At 44.5% G+C, this 24468-nt stretch overlaps 1 protein-coding gene across 12 annotated transcripts in view; it reads left to right on the forward strand.

Moving 5' to 3' along the window:
- RASGEF1C (RasGEF domain family member 1C) overlaps positions 1 to 24468 on the forward strand; it is a 116516-nt gene that overhangs the window by 46545 nt on the left and 45503 nt on the right. For 10 of the 12 annotated variants that reach the window (XM_073355428.1, XM_073355429.1, XM_073355434.1 and 7 more), the window contains exons 2-3: positions 21841 to 22023; positions 23953 to 24075. In XM_073355428.1, coding sequence (XP_073211529.1) covers positions 21847 to 22023; positions 23953 to 24075 — 300 coding nt within the window. In that variant the 5' untranslated portion in view covers positions 21841 to 21846. Of the gene's footprint in view, positions 1 to 4920; positions 5028 to 21840; positions 22024 to 23952; positions 24076 to 24468 lie in introns of all 12 variants that reach the window. The other 2 variants (XM_073355426.1, XM_073355427.1) reach the window with 1 other exon arrangement.

A 24468-nucleotide genomic window follows, 5' to 3' on the forward strand; every position in this document is an offset into this window, starting at 1 on the left:
CTGCAGTAGAGAAAGGAGTCATTGTTTGGGGCTACAATTGAGACTTCCGGGAATGAGAGGAGGTTTATTATTCAGCTATAAACTTGCTGCATTATTTTAAATGCCAGCCAAGTCTCTTTGTATACTTAATCTAGCCTGTGAAAATAGAAGACTGCTTAGCTGACCGAAAGATCATTTAACTTGCATGGGCTGAGCATATTACAGAGTTAATACATTTAAACTCCAGGCTGGTTACCGACTATGTTGCTGCTTTATCATCTCTTGCTAGCTGTTCCTTAGAATAGCAATGGGTTAGCTAGCTCATTAAAAGCCTGCATTTCTACGCTGCTGGATGGAAGCATGCCATAATAACAGGTGGCTGCACTGAGAACAGGTGCAGATGGTGCTCTGGAAGGGTATGTAAGACCAGAAGCTTGAGAGCGAGTTTTTGTTACAGACTATGCCTACATCCATATAGAAGAGGAACCTTCTCTCTGATTTGGAATGCTCTGGGGAATGAGAAGAGAAAATAAGTCCTTATCCTCGTTAACAGGGATCTGTATTTAAGGCCAAATTCTGTTCTTGGTTACACTGACACAGCACCTTTGGACTGTCACTCTTGCATTGGTGGAGGTCAGAATTTGGCCCTTAGGGTACGTCTACCCCGGGGATCAGCGGGAAGCGGCAGCCAGCACATCCCTTGGCCCACACCGTTTTGCAGCCCCCATTGGCCTGGAACAGTGAACCGCGGCCAGTGGGAGCTGCAATCGGCGGAACCTGTGGACGCAGCAGGTAAACAAACCGTCCTGGCCCGCTAGCGGATTTCCCTGATGGGCCACGTGCCAAAGGTTGCCGATCCCTGGTCTACTCTGTGATAAAAGACCCCCGGCACAGCTGAAGCTGGCCTGGATCAGCTGACTCAGGCTCATGTGGTTCAGACTGCACGTATATGAAATTGCAGTGTAGACGTTTGGGCTAAAGCTGGAGCCCAGGCTCTGCGTCCCTCTCCCGTCACGAGGTCCCAGAGCCCAGGATCCAGCCCAAGCCAGATTGTCAACACTGCAGTTTTATAGCCCCCCAGCCTGAGCCCCACAAACCCAAGTAAGCTGACTCGGGCCTGCTGCGGGTCTTTTGTTGCAGTGTAGACATGCCCAGTGTGTTCCTGGAGCTAGGGCCTTGGTTCCAGAGTCAGCATATTTGGGTTCTGTTCCACTGACTTGCTCATGTGAACTTGAGCAGGTCTCTTAGCCTCTCTGTTCTTCCATCTCTAAAATTTTTTGTAAAGCTCTTGGAGAGTCACAGATGAAAATCAATGATGAGTGCTAAATGCTATTGTTTATAGTATTTAATCTGCATCTGTACATACCAGGGCAGTGGGGACCGCTTATTTTCCAGGGACCATAAATCTAAGGGATGCATCGAACCCAGGGATTCTTAAAAAAATCAAAATCTGTAGGATTTCTGTGCTAATCAGGTAACTGCTCAGATATGAATTGCAATATGGTATACTTAACAATAGTGAAAAATTGACATAGATTCATAGATATTTAGGTCAGAAGGGACCATTATGATAATCTAGTCTGACCTCCTTCACAGCGCAGGCCACAGAATTTCACCCACCACTCCTGCAAAAAACCTCTCACCTATGTCTGTGCTATTGAAGTCCTCAAATCATGGTTTAAAGACTTCAAGGAGCAGAGAATCCTCCAGCAAGTGACCCGTGCCCCATGCTACAGAGGAAGGCGAAAACCCCCCAGGGCCTCTTCAATCTGCCCTGGAGGAAAATTCCTTCCCGACCCCAAATATGGCGATCAGCTGAACCCTGAGCATATGGGCAAGATTCATCAGCCAGATACTACAGAAAATTCTTTCCTGGGTAACTCAGATCCCACCCCATCTAATATCCCATCACAGGCCATGGGGCCTATTTACCATGAATATTTAATTACCAGACATACTGTACCTAGCCGTGCTGGTGCTGCTGTTCAGTGATTACTGATGTATGTGGGCTGTAGGATTTGGTTCTTCCTGGGGTAATTAGTTATAAATAATCTTTACAGTCAGTTATTTATGTACATATTTTGTGTGGGTCTGTGTGTGTATATATATATGTGTGTATATACACATATAATATATATGTGGGGGTGTGTGTGTGTATCTGTAATATGATTTATTGCTTTTTAAATCTCTCTGACAGACTCCAGAGACCAATTTACAAATGCATGTTAAGATTTTCGACTAGGAGACCGGTAACAGTAGGTGCTAATAAATGAAAGAACTGTGATTGAAGTGTTGTGACATGCAGCTTTCGGAGCAACCTGCTGCGTGATGACAGAATCTTCAAACCTAGCTGCAAGTAATCAGCAGGGACAGATACAGCTGTGCTTGTAATTATCTGTTGATATACAGCTTTCTTTTTTCCCCTCTGCATAAATAGTGGAATTGCTTTGCTTGGTGCGGAAGACTTTTATACTTGTTGGGGCCTGTTTATCTGAGCTGACGTGAGAGTGGACCTCGCACTGCGTTTCTGTTTCATTTATGGGTTTTCAGCTGTAATTCTGTAAGCATCAAGTGGAGCTGGCCTTCTTTCAGACGGAAAGAGAGGCATCTGCACGGCTACAAGGCTGACAGCATTGTAGCATCAAGGGGCCTGATTCTGATTTCAGCCAAAGCACTGTTATACCAGTGTGACTTTCCATTGATTTCAGTAAAGTTACCCCCCGATTTCCATTGGTGTAACTGAGACTAGGGGCCAGAGGGTATGTCGAAAGCTTGAATCCAGCTAGCACAGAGCAGTGTGGGCTTCAGCGCAGGCTAGCAAGCCAAGTATGTAGTCGGGGCCCATGCTGGACACCTGCCCCACCACCACCGCGCCGAAGCCTGTGCTGCACTGTCTGAAGTGCTGCTTTACCTGCACTCGCTGGGTTCAAGCTAGCTCGGCTGGGCTAGCCCCATGTGCAGCTATTGTTGTGTAGACACATCCTGACTGTACACTGCTTGGAGGTGCAATTTCCACATTGTGGAGATTGCTGATTTGGTGGCTGCTCTGATTTGGTGCCATTTCATACTCCAGACAAGATGGAAGGCAGTAGAGAATCAGGCCCCAGTAGTCAAAGGAAAACACCAAGGTGTCAAAAGCAACCTAAACAAGAACAGAAGAAACTTACTGCAAAGGTCGAAACCAGGCTTTGAATGGAAGGGAGGAACTGGGGGGCCGGGAGGGACAGCTCCCACTATCAAAGTAATATCCATTTCAAAGAGAAAATCGGTTGTTAAATGATCACTTTTCTCGCTGGGGTCAGGGATATGTCCTCAGACGTGATCTGAAACATTTCTTTCATTTTTCAGAGTGGCAGCCGTGTTAGTCTGTATTTGCAAAAAGAAAAGGAGTACTTGTGGCACCTTAGAGACTAACCAATTTATTTGAGCATAAGCTTTCGTGAGCTACAGGGTGTTCTTAAGATTCGGAGCCACATTTTCAGTCTTTTGACTAGCTGTGGATTAAAAGTGCAGTAATGCAGACTCAGACTTCAAATGTTAAAATAATAATGCTAAAAGACACTGCCTTTAAAACAATCAGTAAATCAGTTTCTCTTATGTCTTTGTAATTCATTTTGACTCAGTAATAGTGGTTGCGGGGTATGTAATGGTGAAACGTAATCACAGAAGTTAATTCAATGGCTTCCTGTGTGTGACAGAAGCTGCAGAAGGTAGGTGCATCATATACATTTATTTAGTATATCAAAATTCTAAAGTTGGATTTCTTAATTTAAGAACAATTAGGAGAATGTTGCATGCCAAGCAGATATCATTGTACAAGTCCCAAAACAATTTTAATTTAGAGCTTTTAAATCATCATTAAAATCTCTTTAAATCTTTCTTAAAACCCCCTCTCTTCCATGATTCATATAACGGCCAGCCCAGATCGATATAACGTCACCAGCGTTCCTGTCCACATAAAGGAATCTAAGGGCATGTCTCCACTTAGAACAGCTGCACTTGTGTTGCTCTAGCGCTTCAGTGAAGACGCTACTACGCTGAGAGGAGAGCTCCTCCCATTAATCCACCTCTGCAAGAGGCAGTAGCTATGTCGACGGGAGAAGCTCTCTCACCAACACCGTGCTGTCTACACTGGGGGTTAGGCTGGCATAACTCTATCACTCAGGGGTGTGGGTGTAAGTTTATAGTGTAGATCTGGCCTAAGTGATCACCTTTCTCAGTGCAGTCTTTTCTAGCCCGCTGAAGTCAACCAAATGACTGCCATTCACTGCAGTGGTCTTTGGATCAGGTGTGTAGTTTGTAAATGCCTTGGACCAGGGACCAGGGTTTTGTGTTTTGTAGCGTTCTGAGTGCACTGTTAGTGCTTGCCGAATCATAAGTAAAAATTCTTCCATTTTTTCAAGGGCTCTCAAGTTTCTCCCATTTTTATGCTTTAATTTTCAATGTCCTTAAAACAAAACAAAAAATGTCATCGTTTTATATACACACCCAGGACAGTTCGTTTATTGCCCATGATTATTTGCCAGGTGTTTGAAAACGGGTGGGAGAGAGAGATTGTACGGGTAAAGAATGGTGAATTAACGTCTTTAGTTGCCCCGCTCGCTACAGGTGGTGAGTTATCTTGACGTGTACTGCTTCACTTAGAATGTATTTTAAAGCTATGTCAAGAGCACCTGGAGTTTATGCATCCTTTTCGGTATTTCTATCATTCTAATAATAATTGGCTACAGATATACAGCGGAGCCCCATCCTGTGTTCCTTAAACAGGCGGCGTTATGGTTGAGACCGTCTAGCCGGCATGAGTAGCATAGGAACTAAAATGTATAGACATCGGGGTTAGATTCTGGTCTCACACCAATGTTGATCTCAAGTAACTTCACTGCATTCAATGGAAATACTCCAGACTTAAATCAGTTTAATGAGAACAGAATTTCTTTCCAGATTAAGAGAGAAGTTTGGCATCTGTGGATTCATACCTGAGTGTTTTCTCAGTGTTGCACTTGATGGCTCTAGTTCATTATGGTTCCAAGCAGTGACGGCATTTTAAGGTAAATAATGTGTTTTCTGCTCTGCTTGATACCAAAGGGCTTTTATTACTGCTGCTGATACATGAAAAAGAAAGTTATTAAAAAAAAAAAAAAAGTGATGTTAACAAATGGAAGCCCTTGGGGAACTGTTGCCTGGATGGGATTTTGATTGGAGTTCAATTTAATAGGCCGTAAATCTTCCGATTTCTGATTTACATTCTGCTTCAGACTGGCTACCAAATTCATGCTAATCAGTGTTTCATTTTTCCCTCTCAAACAAAATTTACAGATATGAGCGTAAACAGGAACATTCCCCCAGCAAGGTGACCTTGCTCTTGCAAGCTATGTACTGGTAATTGATTTAGTGCCTCACCGTCATCTATAAATTGGGCTTCTTTCAGTAGCACACTTATCAGCAGATTTTTAGATAATTGGTGGGAGTCGTTGGTTTTTCAGTGTAATATTTTGATGGCAAAATATTTCTTGTAAACCTGTAACACAGCGACAACTATGATCATTGTCATTTTACTGCAGTGATGGAACAAATACTGCTGGAAGACATGTAAGCATACATCTCCTATTGACTGACTTCAGATGCAGTGATGTGCACATATCAGGGAGCAAAACCCCTCTGTATTTTACATTAGCACTATCCAGAGGGCCAGAGATAACCCAATGAAGTCATTAGAATGACGTCTGTGGACCTTGGGTCAAACCCTGACTCCCTCATATTGAAGCTGGGCTGGGAAGACTGATATGCAGCTGCTGTTCTTTATGGTGTATGAGTATTAATTAGGGGGTCACAGTAAGGGAAGAATAGACCAGAATGTCAGTTTCCCCTCTGTGGTTTGCCCCACACTCATCCCTTGTGATTCCTGTGCATTCGTAAATTGTATAGTTTCAGTATATTGCTCACTTAATCATTCCCAACATTATTCAGATTGACAGGTTGAATTTTGTGCCATTTTACTGCATCACGGTCTGTAAATTGAATGTTTTATAGCTTGGTGAAAAGGAAGCAACATCTGCCACCAGCTTCCTAATTACATCAGCATCAAATACATAATAATGTTCTTAACACCACCCCTGCTTGCTGAGAAGCCATTTATAAACACAGCCTTCGCAAGCTGAAACAGTTCGTACAATATGACTTTTTCCTTCACGTTTCTGAAACACCGCTGATCTTTTCCCCCTTCTTCAGCTCCCCTCCTGGCAAAAAAGAAGAGGGATCAGGATTCTCTTTCTAAACTGTCTTTCTCTGCTAAGATGAATAGCTTAAAAATGCATGAAACTAGTGTGAAAAATGTGCGTACAAGAAACCAGCCTTGCGTATTATGGGTCCCAGTGGATGTACTGTTGTTATTCATTACTTGTACTATGATAGCGACTAGCGACCAGAGCTGAGGTCAGGCTCCATTGTGGTAGGCGCTGTTGAAACCCAGAGCGAGATGCAGTCCTTGACCTGAAGAGTTTACAATAGACAAAGTAGGAGAAAGGTAGTGTTGTTATCCTCACTTTTCAGATGGGGAGCTGAAGCATGGAGAGTTTAAGTGACTTGCTCAAGTCACTTAACAAAGGAAATCTGTGGGAGATCTCAGAAGTGGAGCCCAAATCTTCTGAATCACAGCCCAGTGTGTCAATCTCAAGGTCATGATTCTTCCATTCCTCTCTCTTAATCTGTTCCTTAACAGGCTGATGTGATTGCAGTTGTAGAGCCATTGGCCATTATCTTTGAAAACTCGTGGCAATCAGGGGAGGTCCTGAACAATTGGAAAAAGGCAAATATAGTGCCCATCTTTTAAAAAGGGAAGAAGGAGAACCTGGGGAACTACAGACCGGTCAGCCACACCTCAGTCCCTGGAAAATCATGGAGCAGGTCCTCAAGGAATCCATTTTGAAGCACTTGGAGGAGAGGAAGGTGATCAGGAACAGTCAACATGGATTCACCAAGGGCAAGTCATGCCTGACCAACCTGATTGCCTTCTATGATGAGATAACTGGCTCTGTGAATATGGGGAAAGTGGTGGACGTGATATATCTTGACTTTAGCAAAGCTTTTGGTACGGTCTCCGACAGTATTCTTGCCAGCAAGTTAAAAGAGTATGGATTGGATGAATGGACTATAAATTGGATAGAAAGCTGGCTAGATTGTCTGGCACAATGGGTAGCGATCAACGGCTCGATGTCTAGTTGGCAGCTGGTATCAAGTGGAGTGCCCCAGGGGTCAGTCCTGGGGCTGGTTTTGTTCAACATCTTTATTAATGATCTAGATGATGGGATGAATTGTACCTTCAGCAAGTTCGCGGATGACACTAAGCTGGCGGGAGAGGTAGATACGCTGGAGGGTAGGGATAGGGTCCAGAGTGACCTAGCGAAATTGGAGGATTGGTTCAAAACAAATCTGATGAGGTTCAACAAGGACAAGTGCAGAGTGCTGCACTTAGGATGGAAGAATCCTGTGCACTGTGTTAGCCGACGGCCAAGGATGTTTGGTGAGGTGCCAGCTATGCCCGTTTATACCATCCGTGACTTTAACCGCTAGGACGCACTGTCCCTTCGCGGCGGGCAGCCCGGGCTAGGCTGACGGATGCCCCAAGGTCTTAACCACCCGTGACTTTAACTGCTAGAGCTCAGAGCTCCTTCGCAGCGGGCAGTCAATACTGACTGACAGGTGCCCCAATGGCAGCACTAAGAGCCTCTCCACACCCGTGACTTTAACTGCTAGAGCTCAGAGCTCCTTCGCAGCGGGCAGCCAGGATTGACTGACAGGTGCCCCAAGAGTTTGCCCCATGGAGGCGGCACAACTCAACGCTAGGCTCTTAGTACTCTCACCTAATGGCCAGGCTTTAGAGCCAAAACAGCTGAGGTTCTTTAATTGTGTTGGCTGCTTTACAGTAAACCAGAGAAAACAAGTCAGGCTTATGCATAAATGGTTACCAAAATTTATTAAGCTAGATTCTAATCATGTGGTTACAAAATTGCTAGTGCCTACTTATTTAAATGTACAGATGTTACACACACAAACAAGTTACAAAACTGAAGCCACAATCCCAAAGAAAGAAAGCAAAGTATAGAGCTCTATTTCAAAATATGTGTACGCTAAAGATAGGAGATCAGGTGTGGGTGCTTCTTACCCTCCTTGCATCTCTCGATTCCAGTGGTGCCAAGCCAGGATCGGTCACTCAATTCCACGGAAAGACGAATAAGGGACAAGGCGTAGGGACCCTCTTAGCTGCAGAAGCCTTGGGAGGCTGTCACTTATCTGACCAGCAGATAGATAGTGAAAAGCACTCAAAAATCATGGTGCTGTAGGTCCCCTACTTATACCTCTGTACTCCTTTATTCTCTTTCTCCTTTCTTATGCCAAATTGAGGCTGGTCTGTCGGGGTGACGCCAGCTTTTGCAAGAGTAGTTTACACTTGCAAGGGAGAGAAACAATAAGTTTCGACTACTGGACATTTCTTTTATCAGGGTAAATATTTTCCCACCTAGGATGTTGGTGTGTGTGCATCACGCTATTTAGTAGGGGCTAAGAGCCATGTCTGTCACAGGGCCTCTGCCTGCTGTGAGCTTAATCCTTGTATCTGCTCCCAGAGGCACATTGTAGCAGCACACCTGTGCTTTCACAGCTTCAAAGGCTGTGCTGGAATATATGTTAAGTGCCCTGTTCCGGCTTCCTCCTGTGTTTCCAGCAATGCTGGTCTGAGGGGGGGGGCTGGCTGTCTGGCTACACACTGCTACAGGCTGGGGACCGACTAGCTAAGCAGCAGTTCTGCAGAAAAGGACCTGGGGAGTACAGTGGATGAGAAGCTGGATATAAGTCAGCAGTGTGCCCCTGTTGCCAAGAAGGCTAATGGTATATTGGGCTGTATTAGTAGGAGCATTGCCAGCAGATCGAGGGAAGGGATTATTCCCCTCTATTCGGCACTGGTGAGGCCACATCTGGAGTATTGTGTCCAGTTTTGCGGCCCCCACTACAGAAGGGATGTGGACAAATTGGAGAGAGTCCTGCAGAGAGCAACGAAAATGATCAGGGGGCTGGGACACGTGACTTACGAGGGAAGGCTGAGGGAACTGGGCTTATTTAGTCTGCAGAAGAGAAGAGTGAGTTGGGGATTTGATAGCAACCTTAAAATACCTGAAGGGGGGTTCCAAAGAGGATGGAGCTCGGCTGTTCTCAGTGGTGGCAAATGACAGAACAAGGAGCAATGGTCTCAAGTTGCAGTGGGGGAGGTCTAGGCTGGCTATTAGGAAAAACTATTTCACTAGGAGGGTGGTGAAGCACTGGAATGGGTTACCTAGAGAGGTGGTGGAATCTCCATCCTTGGAGGTTTTTGAGGCCTGGCATGACAAAGCCCTGGCTGAGATGATTTAGCTGGTGTTGGTCCTGCTTTGAGCAGGAGGTTGGACTAGATGACCTCCTGAGGTCTCTTCCAACCTTAATCGTCTGTGATTCTATTACTCCTTTATTTCACATTCAGTGTTTTGCCAGATGATGAATTTCTCCAGAACACACATGCTGCTACATCCTTCCACTTCCATTATCTGGATCTGTGTTAACACGGAGACCTGATCCTGCCTGAAACTGCCCCATTAGTCTACTGTGCCCAACCCTGATACTAAGAGTGTGTCTACACTACAGTGGCACACCTACGGGTGGTACAGATATGCTGCTCTAGTGCCATAGCATAAACGCTTCCTACAGCAGTGGAAGGGGTTTTCTGTCAATGTAGTTAATCCACCTCGCCATCAACCTAGCTGCATCTACAGTGTGGGGTAGTGGGCATTGCATAGGATGCGGAATTTTTTACAGCCCTGAGTGATGCAGCTAGGCCTAATCTAATTTTTAGGTATAGACCAGGCCTAAGTCTTGTCTGGCAGACACACTATATTGAAATGTCAGGTGCATTGCAAGTGACATGATGTATGCATTGAGAAGGAAACGTGACCACAGCATGGCACCAGTGTGAAGCTCTGGCCCCTGGAGAAGCAGGCTCTGAGGACGAGAAATTGGACAGGTGCATCTGAGGGCTGGAGTTTTGCTGAACTTTGTCGTTGACATCGAGACCTGAAGCAGAATTTTTCCATTTTTTCTCATCTCTTTAATAAGAGAGACCCTCCCAGTATGGATATCTACTGCATGCAACTATATGATATGATTCAGTAACTTTGGCCAAATCCTGAGGTCCTTTCTTAGCTTTCACTCAGTCCTTATGCAAACAAACCCCTGTTCCCATCGAGAATTTACCTGAGGAAAGACTGTGTTAGAAAATCTAAATGTACCACCATGTTCTAAAACCATTGCTTTTATTAAAAACAAAAATCTTTGGCTCCCACAGCTCACATTCGACATTATGACACCGAGACGTGCTTATTTTAACTTTGCCGAGACAATGCAGACGTATACCCTGACTCAGTGAGAGGTTAATGAATGCGCATTAGTGAAAAAGAGATCAGCTAGCATGTTGTTTTCACACCATGCCTTTCGTATTCCAAAAATACTTAACAAATTGATGGTGTCAGGGCAGTGACCACACGAGTAAACAGCGGCTGTTTTGCACTCTGCAGTGACTCATATCGGGCTTTGGACAAGAGCAGGTTTTATTGAGAGAAGCAATGGTAGCCAGAAATCTACTGCTGGAGAAGAGTAAGTTGTATTTTTATGGAAGGAGGCCAGCAAGATGGCAATACAAGTTACAGGAAGATACAGAAGGTTTGAACGCTGTCAAGATGAGCTAAAGCTTTAACAAATTTTAGCTTAGCTATCAGTGGGAAAAGCAAAAGCAGCTTTATTCCAACCCTCCTGTACAGGCAAACACCAGCCCCATGGAGTCCCCTGCTGCTTCTCAGCATAACAGGAGATTAGTAGTGTAGCAGATTTTTCTAATGTTTGTGATAGGCCCTCACAATAAACATCAAGCTAATCCCCAACAGTTGTGAGGCATTGGAGAGAAAGTGACTATAAATCCAGGATGAAAATACCGGTGTATTCATCTGATACCTACAGGCCCTCAATGCGGCTTCTCTGAAATAGGTATATTTATCCAGTCAAAACTAGCTTGGGCTGCTTTCTAAAGATGTTTCTCCTTCAGCCAGGGGTGAGGAGGAATCTTCATGCCAAGAAACACATTTCTCAACGGCGTAAAAATCCTGGCACAGGTTTTCGCCTTGAAACTGTCTGCAGAGTTAAAAGTAATGGAAGTTTTTGACAACATATGCCTAAGTGACATGCCGGATTCGGCATCAAAATTGTTTCTACCTAGTTCAAACGTAGAATGCTAAACCAAAGCTCATGCAGACAAAAGCAATGATGGAGAAGGCCTTCTCCAAGCCACTCATGCACTGATCTCAAATGTAACTCGGTCCCTAGAGAGATACTGTGGCCTCATAAATAGGGCCCTGGACTGGCAGTCAGAAAACTTAGTCTTTTCCTATCTGTGGCATAGTTGCTTTGTGCCTATTTCCTATCCCACTCTTTGTCTTGTCTATTTTGCCTATGATGTCTTTGGGGCAGGTATAGTCCCTTACAGTGTGTCTGTACATCACCTAGCACCCGATCTAGGTGTTAGTGTAATACAAATAATAATAAAATAGATGGAAAAAGATTTATGGTGAGGTTGCACAGGGGTCTCTGCAGTGCACAGAGATCTCCGTAGCAGATCTATGCGCTTCATGAATCCACTGGGTTAAACCCCATGTACAGAGAAGCACAGCCAGCCGGGCCAGCTGGTGCAGAAGATTCCATCTTTCAGCCCGTGATGCTCTTACAAGAGAGAAAACCCTTTAACTCAGTTCTTCCCAAAGTGCAGTCCACAGTAAGAGATGGCTGCTCACATGAGGCTGGCTCTCTTTGTTTTCATCTAAGAGAGAGAGACAGCTGAGAAGGGGAAATGAAATGAAGATCAAAAGTTAATGTTGCTGATTAACTTTTTGATAAAAGGATAAAACACTTAACATGTCAAAGCCAGCTGGAAATACATTAACTGCTTCCCTCATGTTACTTTCCCAGGTAAGCAATAGCTGTCGTTGCCACAGGGACTGTTGTAACAGCAGCTACTGGAGTCAGTGGACATGGACAGGGTATTTATTTGCCTTTGGAATTTGGCCTTAGGTCATGTGACTGATGCCAGGAAATCAAGTGGCAGTTTCTGGCCAGCACCATAGTGTATCAGACCCTTAGAACAATGCTCTGGGACTGTGTGTAGAATGCCAATGGCAGGGGAGGCATTCTTGCTATTTACAGTGGCTAATGCTATGAAAAGGGTTGGCAACCTCTGCATTAATCTGAGCTCTGCTCCGCTCCCTAGGTTGGGGCTTTTGGGGACGGATTTTTTAAACGTGTTTAGGCACCAAGAGGTGCCGAGATTTTCAAAAGTGCCCAATCAGGTTCGATTTGACATCGATAGGAGGTAGGCGCCTAATCGGTTTAAGCACTGCCTAAAGTCTGTTGAAAATCTGGCCCTTTGCGTCCACATAATATAAAAAGCTCATAACCATTAGTACCCTTGTTAGCAGGGTTGTTAAGAAAACGGATGCACGCGTGAAGTTCCTCTCAGTCTCGTGCTCTAACACAAAGCCTTTAATGATGATCTCGGCAAGGTTAACCTGCATTTAGTACAGACGGTCTGTATGTGCACTGGTAACGGGGTTAGTATGAGTGCAGTTATGTGACAGTGCTGAGAGCATCAGAATTTTCCACCTGTAAAGTGAGGTAAATCCTGTAAATACTTCCCAGCCATAATCTTTTGGGGAGGTGCTAAGAACCTGAAGTAATGGAAGCCAGATAGTTTCCTGGACTGCAAGGACAAAATACAGGCACAAACAAAGGCAGATTCGGCCCACTATCTTTCTCTTGTTTCTGAGGTTAGGAAGTGTAACAAGTTGAAGCACAGGCCTATGAGCAAGAAAGTCTGTTCTCCACTGTCTGCTCTGCCAAATACTTACCCGGGGCAAGCTGTCTGATCCCCCTGGTTAATAGGGGCAACCATTCCAGTCTGTGGTGGCTCTGCACACAAAACGCCCAGAGACGAGCAGGAATAACCTGTGCAAGAGACGTTGCTGGTCTGAAACTGCCGCTGCTCTCCCAGAAGGCTTGCTGCATGGCTTCTGCTTGGACTTTTGGGGAAGTCGAGACTGGGGTGGGAAATTCCTGTTCCCATTCCTGCCATATGCAGAATTTGTAGTAGGCGTCTTTGCACAGCACCGGTTGGAATTTGGTTCTACTCTTTTAGCTCAGTGGTTCAAATCCTTAAGGCCTTTCTTGGCTTATGCTTAATTGGGCACAACTCATTGGTACACATTTTTATGTAAAAATTGCAGAATTTTTATATGTAACTTGATATCATCAGGTGCCACTTTTAAAGGATCACAGGATAAAAATCTCTGAATTGGAATATGGAGTTGTCCTGATTAGGATGGGGTGGGGGAGAAAGAAAGCTAAAAATCAATATATTGACATCATTCTCTTATTTCTGTTGAGGTAGCTTAATTTTTTTAATATATGTAATACAGTGAAATATTATAATGTAATATTCAGTACAAGACTAGAGAATCTAATGAAAGGAAGGTCAAAAGAATAGAGAGAGAGAGAGAGACAGGAAAAAGAGGAGAAGAGTAGGTATGTGATTTAAAAGTCCATGGTTTAGTTATTAATATTAGACAGAAATGGTCCCACATTTCTTCCACAATGGAAATACGGGAGTCAGTGTTATGTTAAATGCTGTGTAATTCTTTACTTCTGGCAAGCTCCATTTTATTCTCTAATATTCGCGTATTAGAACAGGATATGGCCTGAGCTGTGGTATCTCCTTATTGGAGAAGCCTTGAATACATCCTATCCCTAACACTGGAGAGAGTTAAAGAAGCATACCACGACACAGCTTATGCTGTTGTTTCCCCAGTGTCTGGGAGTCACTGAGATACCTAGTAGTAAAGTGTATAAAAATAAGCAAGGAAAGGGCTGGCTATCTAGGGCTGTTGTGATTAACACAGGTGGCAGTGGGCCAGGTTATCCATTGCCCCCCTCCCCTCCTGCCTTTGTGTGGTCATTTATACTTCTGAAAAGTACTACTGTTCTGATTTACATTCCCTGGGCGGTGGTGTAAATGAGGGCACAAGTTGTGGGCACTGGAGAATGTTCCCTATTGTTCTGTGATGCAGGACATCACGTTCTGTGATGTCACCTAACCCTTATGTAGTGCTTCTCGTCAAAGCGCTTCACAATCTTGAATGGATTTAATCTCCCCATACCTGTGTGAGGCAGGGCAAAGCTATTATCCCCATTTTACAGGTAGGGCACTGAAGCACAGAGAGGCTAAGTGACTTGCCCAGGGTCTCCCACAAAGTCTGTTGCACAGCAGGGGATCGAGCCCAAATCTCCCAGGTCTTAGCTGGTACCCAACAACCGGACCATCCTTCCTCCCTAGCCTTGTTTTTCTCTAACCACAGAGCTATGGCATCTGAGCATATTCTTTACAGCAGGTTTCTGTGTGATCAAGAGGAACACGGAAAGAGCCCCAGCGTCACATTTTCCCTCCTCGTTTGGAATAGATCAGAAATGAGCACATAGCTCAACGTCTCTTCCCTTAAATCTACCACTTATGCCATGCATAAGTGGCTTGAATGGTGGTATTTGTGCTGCAAGTCTGTATCAGATTCATTCTTTTTTCTTTGGGGTATGGACTTCTCCCACTTACTCAAGACCTCCTGCCAAGGATACTCTCTCCACAGCCCAGCAGCCAAGGTGGTCACTCAAGAGACGTAAGGTATTTTGTCCTCATCATCCCCACCAGAGGCTCTACGTGCTGCTATTGCAACACTTCCAGCCTGAGGAGTGTGGGACCTGGTTTCAGATCCACTGCCTGGCAGCAGCTTTTCCACCATTAAGGCACCAGTCTCTCAGTAAGTCTCATTGTAGAACTTTCCAGGTCTGAAGAACCCCCCCTGAACTGAAAGGAAAGGCCAAGTGCTGGTTGCCATAGTTGAGTTTCAGTTCACTAAAGCATTTAAACACGTGCTTAAGTGCCTTGCTGAATAGGGATGCTTTCCTGAAACAGGGCCCTAGTGTTGCTATTGCCACGGGCAGCCAAGTGTATCCAAACTCCATAGAAGAAGCTGTGTGGACTAACATGCATTTTTGTGCAAAGACATTGTTGGTTGGGTTGTTGTGATACTAGCAGTTGCTTCAATTAAAAAGGAAGCACTGATCTTATCGAGGGCTGTCGATCAATTGCAGTTAACTCACACGATTAACTAAAAAAAATTAATCATGATTTAAAAAAATAATTTGCCATTTTAATCGCACTGTTAAACTATAGAATACCAATTGAAATTTATTACATATTTTTGGATGTTTTCCTATATTTTCAAATATATTGATTTCAGTTACGACACAGAATACAAAGTGTACACTGCTTACTTTATATTATTATTTATTATTACAAATATTTGCAATCTCTTTATCATGAAAATGCAACTTACAAATGTAGATTTTTTTTTTGCTACCTAACTGCACTCAAAAACAAAACAATGTAAGACTTTAGAGCCTACAAGTCCACTCAGTCCTACATTGTTTTATTTTTGAGTGCCGTTATTTTTTGTACATAATTCTACATTTGTAAGTTCAACTTTCATGACAAAGAGGTTGCACTATTGTATTAGGTGAATGGAAAAATACAGTTTTGTCTTTTATAGCGCAAATATTTGTAATAAAAAATAAAGTGAGCACTGTACACTTTGTATTCCATGTTGTAATTGAAATAAATATATTTGAAAATGTAGAAAACATCCAAAACCATTTAAATATATGGTTTTCTATAATTGTTTAACAGTGTGATTAATCGCGATTAATTTTTTTAATCGTTTGACAGCCCTAATCTTATCACATTGATATCTGCTCGCTGCACTTTAACATTCCAGGAGCGGGACAATATTGCAACACCTCGAGACAAGACATGTGCCCCTTTATATAAATCATGGCAGGTAGAATGAGACAAATGTCTTTTCTGTTTTGTTTTTACTGCAATCAACGTTTTCCTCTTTGTCTCCTTCATTACTATGACTGACAGCACAGGTCACCCAAAGCATCGCTCGTAAACTAGATAGAATGCACAGAAAAATGCTGCCTGAGATTTATTGTAAAGGAAGTTCTCATTTTTCCATATTGCTAACGAAGTGATACTTCAGGCTCACATTAAAAAAGGAAGGAAAGAGCAGTATAGTTTTGTAAAACAGTGAAACCAGCTAAGTCAGTGCCCTAACCTCAAGTCAACTTGACAGTGACCTTCTCAAGCATGAATAAGGAAGTTTTATGCCAGAACTTTGTCACTAGAGTTGTTAGTCTTTTGTACAGTCATCCTTCATCCCATGCAAACTCTGCAGCAATTGTAGCAACATCTCCCATGAATCGTCAGCAGGATTTGAACCCAGAGGCTTCAGCACTGCAACACAGACCTCTGCCGCTTGAGCTAAAAGCAAGTGCATTAGGCAGTAGCAGTTGGTAGGCTGTTATCTTCCAGTGGCCCATCTTCTAAAGGGGGATGCCAGTGTGTTTCAGAATGAGACGCAACATTAATTGGAGCACCAAAACAGGACAGGGAGTGGAGCTTAATTCTTTACCAATATTTAAGAAGGAAGTAAAACGACTGCACGTGCCATTTTTATTTAGCTGTGGAACAATGCAACAGTTCAGGCAATATCCTATTCAAATACATTTCTATTAGATAATAAAAATGGTGCTGACAGTGAGGAATTGCTTTGCATTAATTATAACCCCGAATTCTGTATTTTGCATTGACGCAAGAATGTGTCATATAAATGTATAGCTTTTTAACTTTTTTTTATTCCTGGCCCAGATAGTCCATATCCATGAGATTTATTTCTTGATCTGTACGCACATGTAATCTTTCTTGGGATTATTGCCATAGAAACAAGACGTAACATGCAGAGTGTTAGAAATAACAGATGGGATTTGGCTGTCTTTTCCTATTTAATACACAGTGTCTGAAGAGTGTACAAAAAGTAGCAATTATTTGCTATGGGAGGGCTATTGCAGACTTACTAACAAAGACATCTACACTCTTTTTACAATTCTCAACCCACCTAGCAATATTGTTAACCTATCCAACTATACTCTCAGCCCAGCAGAAGCAGCTGTTCTATCTCGGGGCCTCTCCTTCTGCCCCTCCACCCCCACGAACATGATACAGTTCTGTGGTGACCTAGAATCCTATTTTCGACGTCTCCGACTCAAGGAATATTTCCAAAATACCTCTGAACAACATACTAATCCACAGAGGTCTCCCTACCAACACTACAGAAAGAGGGATTCTAGGTGGACTCCTCCTGAAGGTCAAAACAGCAGACTGGACTTCTACATAGAGTGCTTCCGCCGACGTGCACAGGCTGAAATTGTGGAAAAGCAGCATCACTTGCCCCATAACCTCAGCCATGCGGAACGCAATGCCATCCACAGCCTCAGAAACAACTCTGACATCATAATCAAAAAGGCTGACAAAGGAGGTGCTGTTGTCATCATGAATAGGTCGGAATATGAACAAGAGGCTGCTCGGCAGCTCTCCAACACGAGTTTCTACAAGCCATTACCCTATGATCCCACTGAGAGTTACCAAAAGCAACTACAGCATTTGCTCAAGAAACTTCCTGAAAAAGCACAAGATCAAATCCGCACAGACACACCCCTGGAACCCCGACCTGGGATATTCTATCTACTACCCAAGATCCATAAACCTGGAAATCCTGGGTGCCCCATCATCTCAGGCATTGGCACCCTGACAGCAGGATTGTCTGGCTATGTAGACTCCCTCCTCAGGCCCTACACTACCAGCACTCCCAGCTACCTTCGAGACACCACTGACTTCCTGAGAAAACTTCAATCCATCGGTGATCTTCCTGATAACACCATCCTGGCCACTATGGATGTAGAAGCCCTCTACACCAACATTCCACACAAAGATGGACTACAAGCCGTCAGGAACACTATCCCCGATAATGTCACGGCTAACCTGGTGGCTGAACTTTGTGACTTTGTCCTTACCCATAACTATTTCACATTTGGGGACAATGTATACCTTCAGATCAGCGGCACTGCTATAGGTACCCGCATGGCCCCACAGTATGCCAACATTTTTATGGCTGATTTAGAACAACGCTTCCTCAGCTCTCGTCCCCTAAAGCCCCTACTCTACTTGCGCTACATTGATGACATCTTCATCATCTGGACCCATGGAAAAGAAGCCCTTGAGGAATTCCACCATGATTTCAACAATTTCCATCCCACCACCAACCTCAGCCTGGTCCAGTCCACACAAGAGATCCACTTCCTGGACACTACAGTGCTAATAAACAATGGTCACATAAACACCACCCTATACCGGAAACCTACTGACCGCTATTCCTACCTGCATGCCTCCAGCTTTCACCCTGACCACACCACACGATCCATCGTCTACAGCCAAGCTCTGCGATACAACCGCATTTGCTCCAACCCCTCAGACAGAGACAAACACCTACAAGATCTCTGTCAAGCTTTCTTACAACTACAATACCCACCTGCGGAAGTAAAGAAACAGATTGATAGAGCCAGAAGAGTTCCCAGAAGTTACCTACTACAGGACAGGCCTAACAAAGAAAATAACAGAACGCCACTAGCCGTCACCTTCAGCCCCCAACTAAAACCCCTCCAATGCATTATTAAGGATCTACAACCTATCCTAAAGGATGACCCAATACTCTCACAAATCTTGGGAGACAGGCCAGTCCTTGCCTACAGACAGCCCCGCAACCTGAAGCAAATACTCACCAACAACCACATACCACACAACAGAACCACTAACCCAGGAACTTATCCTTGCAACAAAGCCCGTTGCCAATTGTGCCCACATATCTATTCAGGGGACACCATCACAGGGCCTAATAACATCAGCCACACTATCAGAGGCTCGTTCACCTGCACATCCACCAATGTGATATATGCCATCATGTGCCAGCAATGCCCCTCTGCCATTTACTTTGGTCAAACTGGACAGTCTCTACGTAAAAGAATAAATGGACACAAATCAGATGTCAAGAATTATAACATTCATAAACCAGTCGGAGAACACTTCAATCTCTCTGGTCACGCAATCACAGACATGAAGGTTGCTATCTTAAAACAAAAAAACTTCAAATCCAGACTCCAGCGAGAAACTGCTGAATTGGAATTCATTTGCAAATTGGATACTATTAATTTAGGCTTAAATAGAGACTGGGAGTGGCTAAGTCATTATGCAAGGTAGCCTATTTCCCCTTGTTTTTTCCTACCCCCGCCCCCCCCAGATGTTCTGGTTTAACTTGGATTTAAACTTGGAGAGTGGTCAGTTTGGATGAGCTATTACCAGCAGGAGAGTGAGTTTGTGTGTGTATGGGGGTGGGGGGGGGGTGAGAAAACCTGGATTTGTGCTGGAAATGGCCCACCTTGATTATCATGCACATTGTAGGGAGAGTGGTCACTTTGGATGAGCTATTACCAGCAGGAGAGTGAGTTTGTGTGTGTGGTTTTTGGGAGGGGGGTGAGGGGGTGAGAGAACCTGGATTTGTGCAGGAAATGGCCCAACTTGATTATCATGCACATTGTGTAAAGAGTTGCTTTTTCACCCCACTTTGGATGGGCTATCACCAGCAGGAGAGTGAATTTGTGGGGGGGGGGGGGGTGGAGGGTGAGAAAACCTGGATTTGTGCTGGAAATGGCCCAACCTGATGATCACTTTAGATAAGCTATTACCAGCAGGACAGTGGGGTGGTAGGAGGTATTGTTTCATATTCTCATATTCATTTGCAAATTGGATACTATTAATTTAGGCTTAAATAGAGACTGGGAGTGGCTAAGTCATTATGCAAGGTAGCCTATTTCCCCTTGTTTTTTCCTACGCCCCCCCCCCCCCCGACGTTCTGGTTAAACTTGGATTTAAACTTGGAGAGTGGTCAGTTTGGATGAGCTATTGCCAGCAGGAGAGTGAGTTTGCGTGTGTATGGGGGTGGGGGGGTGAGAAAACCTGGATTTGTGCAGGAAATGGCCCACCTTGATTACCATGCACATTGTAGGGAGAGTGGTCAGTTTGGATGAGCTATTGCCAGCAGGAGAGTGAGTTTGTGTGTGTGGTTTTTGGAGGGGGGTGAGGGGGTGAGAGAACCTGGATTTGTGCAGGAAATGGCCCACCTTGATTATCATGCACATTGTGTAGAGAGTTGTCACTTTGGATGGGCTATTACCAGCAGGAGAGTGAGTTTGTGGGGGTTGGGAGGGGGCGGAGGATGAGAGAACCTGGATTTGTGCTGGAAATGGCCCAACTTGATGATCACTTTAGATAAGCTATTACCAGTAGGACAGTGGGGTGGGAGGAGGTATTGTTTCATATTCTCTGTGTGTATATAAAGTCTGCTGCAGTTTCCACAGTATGCAACCGATGAAGTGAGCTGTAGCTCACGAAAGCTCATGCTCAAATAAATTGGTTAGTCTCTAAGGTGCCACAAGTACTCCTTTTCACCTTGGGCAGTGTCATCAGGGTTGCTTAGAGGTGTGTTGGAGGCCTACATGGAAAAATCTACCATGTTGCTTGCACCAACTCAAAAACTAAACAATTGGTCAACAGTCTAAACAATCAAATCATTCCATACATCTCAATGGGAGAGACGCCCCTGGAGTGCCAGCCGGCACAGAGAATAGGAACGGAACAAAGGCCAGGATTTTCAACAATGGAAGCCTGAAGTTATGCTTTTAGGTCCACATTGACACCCCTAAATAAGTTGCATGGTTTTCAAATGTGCTGAGCACCCAGCAGCTGTTGTTAAAGCCTGTGGGTGCTGAGTACCTTTGAAATTAAGACACTTATGTGGCTCAATGTGGACCTAGGAACATAATTTCAGGCATCCAGTTTTGAAAATCTTGGCCTAAATAATGCTAATGCCTTCTCTGGTCCTTTCCCACATTCCTATTATTCCTTCTAGTTCCATGTTTCCTTCTTTTGTTTCCTTTTGTATTCCTTCCTTTTTTTCCTCTACGGCTCCCACACTCTGTTCCTCTGCCTCCCCTCCCAACACCGTCTCCATCTCACCTCTCACAGTATCCCTACCGTACTTCTCTCCACCTGACGTGCTGCTCCTTCCTCACTGTTCGCTCTCACCCTGCATCCACTCATTCATCTCCTGAGAACCACGGAATCGTCAGCCTTTCCCCCAAGACCCTTATCCAGCAAGCCAGAGGTGAAACCCCTCCCCTTTCTCCTACTCCGCATGTTAGCAATAGCTCCACGGGCATGAAGAACCAGCCGCCACTTGCTCCAGGGGACATGGAAATTCCAGCCTACAGCCTCCAACTGTCTCCTGGGAGGTCCTGGGTTTCAAGCCCAAGCGTCCCCCTTCCTACATGGGAATCTCCAGGGCCTAAAGCAGGAGGGGAACAGGATCTTCTTTAAAGGGCCTATAGTGTACCAAATTCCTGCAAACTTTCTCCACTACTGTCTGCTGGGGGGGCTCAAGGTAGTTTGGGCGCTCTCTTCAGTCAGATGCCCTAGGCAGGTGCCGCCCTCTTCTCTTCCTAAAACTGGAGCTGAGTGTTCTGTGCTCAAGCAGTAACTTTCCGAAAGCAGATGTGGTGCAGAAGCAATGCTGCGTGTGTAGGACATCACACAGCCGTGAAATCATGCTGGTTTTGTAAACAGAAACCCTCCTTGGTCTCATTAATGGCTGGGGGCGTTTTAATTGGAAAGGGAAGCTGTTCGAGTTTATGGGAGTAGATCAGATCGCTCTGGTCTCTGACACGAATCTCTCTCTGTTTCAGGGAGGCATGCCCCAAACCCTGAGTTCTATCAGTATGTTCACCCCCTGTGGCTTCAGTCCTCATCTGCACTCAGCAAAAGAAGATGATCAAGGGGGACTGATCTTCCAGGATGGAAACCTTGCCTCCGCATCTCTTGATGCTTTGATCCAACATCTTATACCTACAACTGATTACTACCCTGAAGTAAGCAATTCATAGTATAGTAAACAGTTTAATTTTGTTGACTTGGGGCAGTGCTTTATGCAACAATGTAAATGCATGGGTTTTGAATCAAGAGAGCTTATTTAAAGCGACCTACAATTAAAGCTTGGCAAATTGATGCATTGCTTTAAATGCCGTTGAACAGCTTTGTGATTAAGTTTCCATGAGAGAGCTTCAGGTTGGGGATCTGTTGCTTTAAGTAAGACACCAAGAAGTAAAGCTCTGGTGTTAAAGAATAGTGAGCTGGTGCATGGGGGCAAAACAGAAGAGCATCCTGGAGGGGTTTAGTGCTAGACTGAAGCAAAAAACAGCTCTAAGCCAGAACAGGCAGTAAATTTGCAGAACTTCAGCAATTGCTAAAATTGCCCAGGCTTCTGTGTGTGAGAGGCATTCCCTTACTGAAAATAGAGCCACGGTTCATGCCCATTCATAATAATCACCTAGGATGTATTGTGCCCAACGTTCTTACAGTCTCTGGGCCCAAGGGCCCATATGACTGTCCTGATCTGGGTTCCACCAGTGTAAATCCAGAGTAACTCCACTGATGCATTGAGAATCTAATCCAAGAAGCTAAATCCTCCTCTTTTGCACTAATGCAGTCGATTGACTTCAGTGGATTTTCACAGCCCCAGAGGAATTGAGGGAAGAATTTGTCTGGAAAACTTTTCAGTGCTAATGTGTCCCAGCGGGATGACTTGTATTATGAAGAATCATAGAGTGTGACTGACTTCTGCGGAGCTATAAAGTTATCAGTGCAGTACAGGCAGCGTCTTACATTAGCAATTGCTCTGTTTGTGATCACCTGAACATAAACAGATTAACTGAAAAATGAGAAAAGCAATTAAACTAGGTCATGGACACATTCGGTTGTTGGGTTTTTAGTAGTCCCAATATGATGTGAAATATTTCATGAGCTGTTCAGGAACATTGGTGGGGCTGCCGGATGGTAACCCAGGCCGCCTGGGGGTTATGGACCCAAAGCAACTTTGCACAATATTTTAAGGATTCTCACTTGAGATTCATGCATATGCTTTAAACTCACAGTACAAATATATTTGTAAACAATTGAACCGCATACTTCACAGACCTGCCCCTCCACAGTGGCAGTGACTCGTAGGGCTGCTGATGACATTCCTACAGCTTGGCCTCTAAAACCAATTCTGGAAAGTTGCTAGAGTAAATCTTACCAAATGCTGGCAGGGCGAGCCCTGCAATCTAGTGACAGATCATTGCCATGAGTTTGGGTGCCTGGGCTGGCAAGAGTTGGAAGTGAGAGTTATAGAGGTAGCACACGCTGCTGTTGGGAGAAGGGTTTAAATCACAAGGAGTAAAGACTGACATAAGAGAGGAAGATGGTCCAGTGGTTATGGTGCTAGTGTGGGACTTGGGAGAACTGAGTTCATTTCCCTGCTCTGCTACAGGCTTCTTGTCTGACCCTGGATTAGTCACTTAGTCTCTGTGCCTCAGTTTCCCATCTGTAAAATGGGGATAATTGCACTGCCCTACCTCACAGGGGTGACATGAGAATAAAGGCACTCAAGACTGTGAGGTGCTCAGATATATGATAATGGGGCTATGAGAGATGTAATAAAGTCTGTTGTCAAGGTCAGAAATCCGTGCATCTTTTAGACATATGCTCTTCTCATTTGCACCAGTGCAATCCCACTGCCTTCAGTGTAATGGAAGAGATGTTTAGAAAGTACAGTTTAAACTTCTTTATGTATGCAAATATACATAAACTCAAGGCAGAGAGTGGACTCTGGTGACTGCATACTTGTAACCTGAGGAATCAGCAACATCTCTGTCTGGTGACAAGGAGAAAATCTAAATATGGATGTCAAGATATTTTCTGGTAAATCTTACACACTGTACAGCTGTCTTAAAGTAGGACTGACTGTTTCATTTCCCCAGAAGGCCTATATCTTTACTTTCCTGCTGAGTTCAAGACTCTTCATTGAACCTCATGAACTTTTGTCCCGAGTTTGTCACAAGTGCATTGAGCAGCAGCGACTGGACGACCCGGTACTGGATAAGGTTAGTTCAGTTCTACCACGAGAAGGTTCGTGACATTTGCAAAGAGCAGAGAGCTCTAGGGCTGATGGAAAACGCTGCTGATTTTGTCCTTAATGCATCTGTCCTCCTGTCTCCTCCCTGTTTGAATGTTACCAGTCCCATATGGGTTATTGTTGTTCCTGAGAACCTGACATAGTGGCATCCTATTAATACCATCAATAACCAAGAGCAGAGCTCCAGGCGCTAGTCCCTCCAAATAGTCTTCTAACCTCCCTTCCCCTCCCCCACCCCGTCTCAGACTTCCCAGGTGATCTCCCTTCTTACTTCTTTAAGGCTCTGATCAAGCCTACAGGATGCAAGGAGGTAGGATTTAAACTGCACGCTGTCAATTGCCCATGTCAGCAAACCATTGTC

The sequence above is a fragment of the Lepidochelys kempii genome, chromosome 8 (assembly GCF_965140265.1).
Source record: "Lepidochelys kempii isolate rLepKem1 chromosome 8, rLepKem1.hap2, whole genome shotgun sequence".
In the NCBI taxonomy this organism is placed as follows: Eukaryota; Metazoa; Chordata; order Testudines; family Cheloniidae; genus Lepidochelys; species Lepidochelys kempii.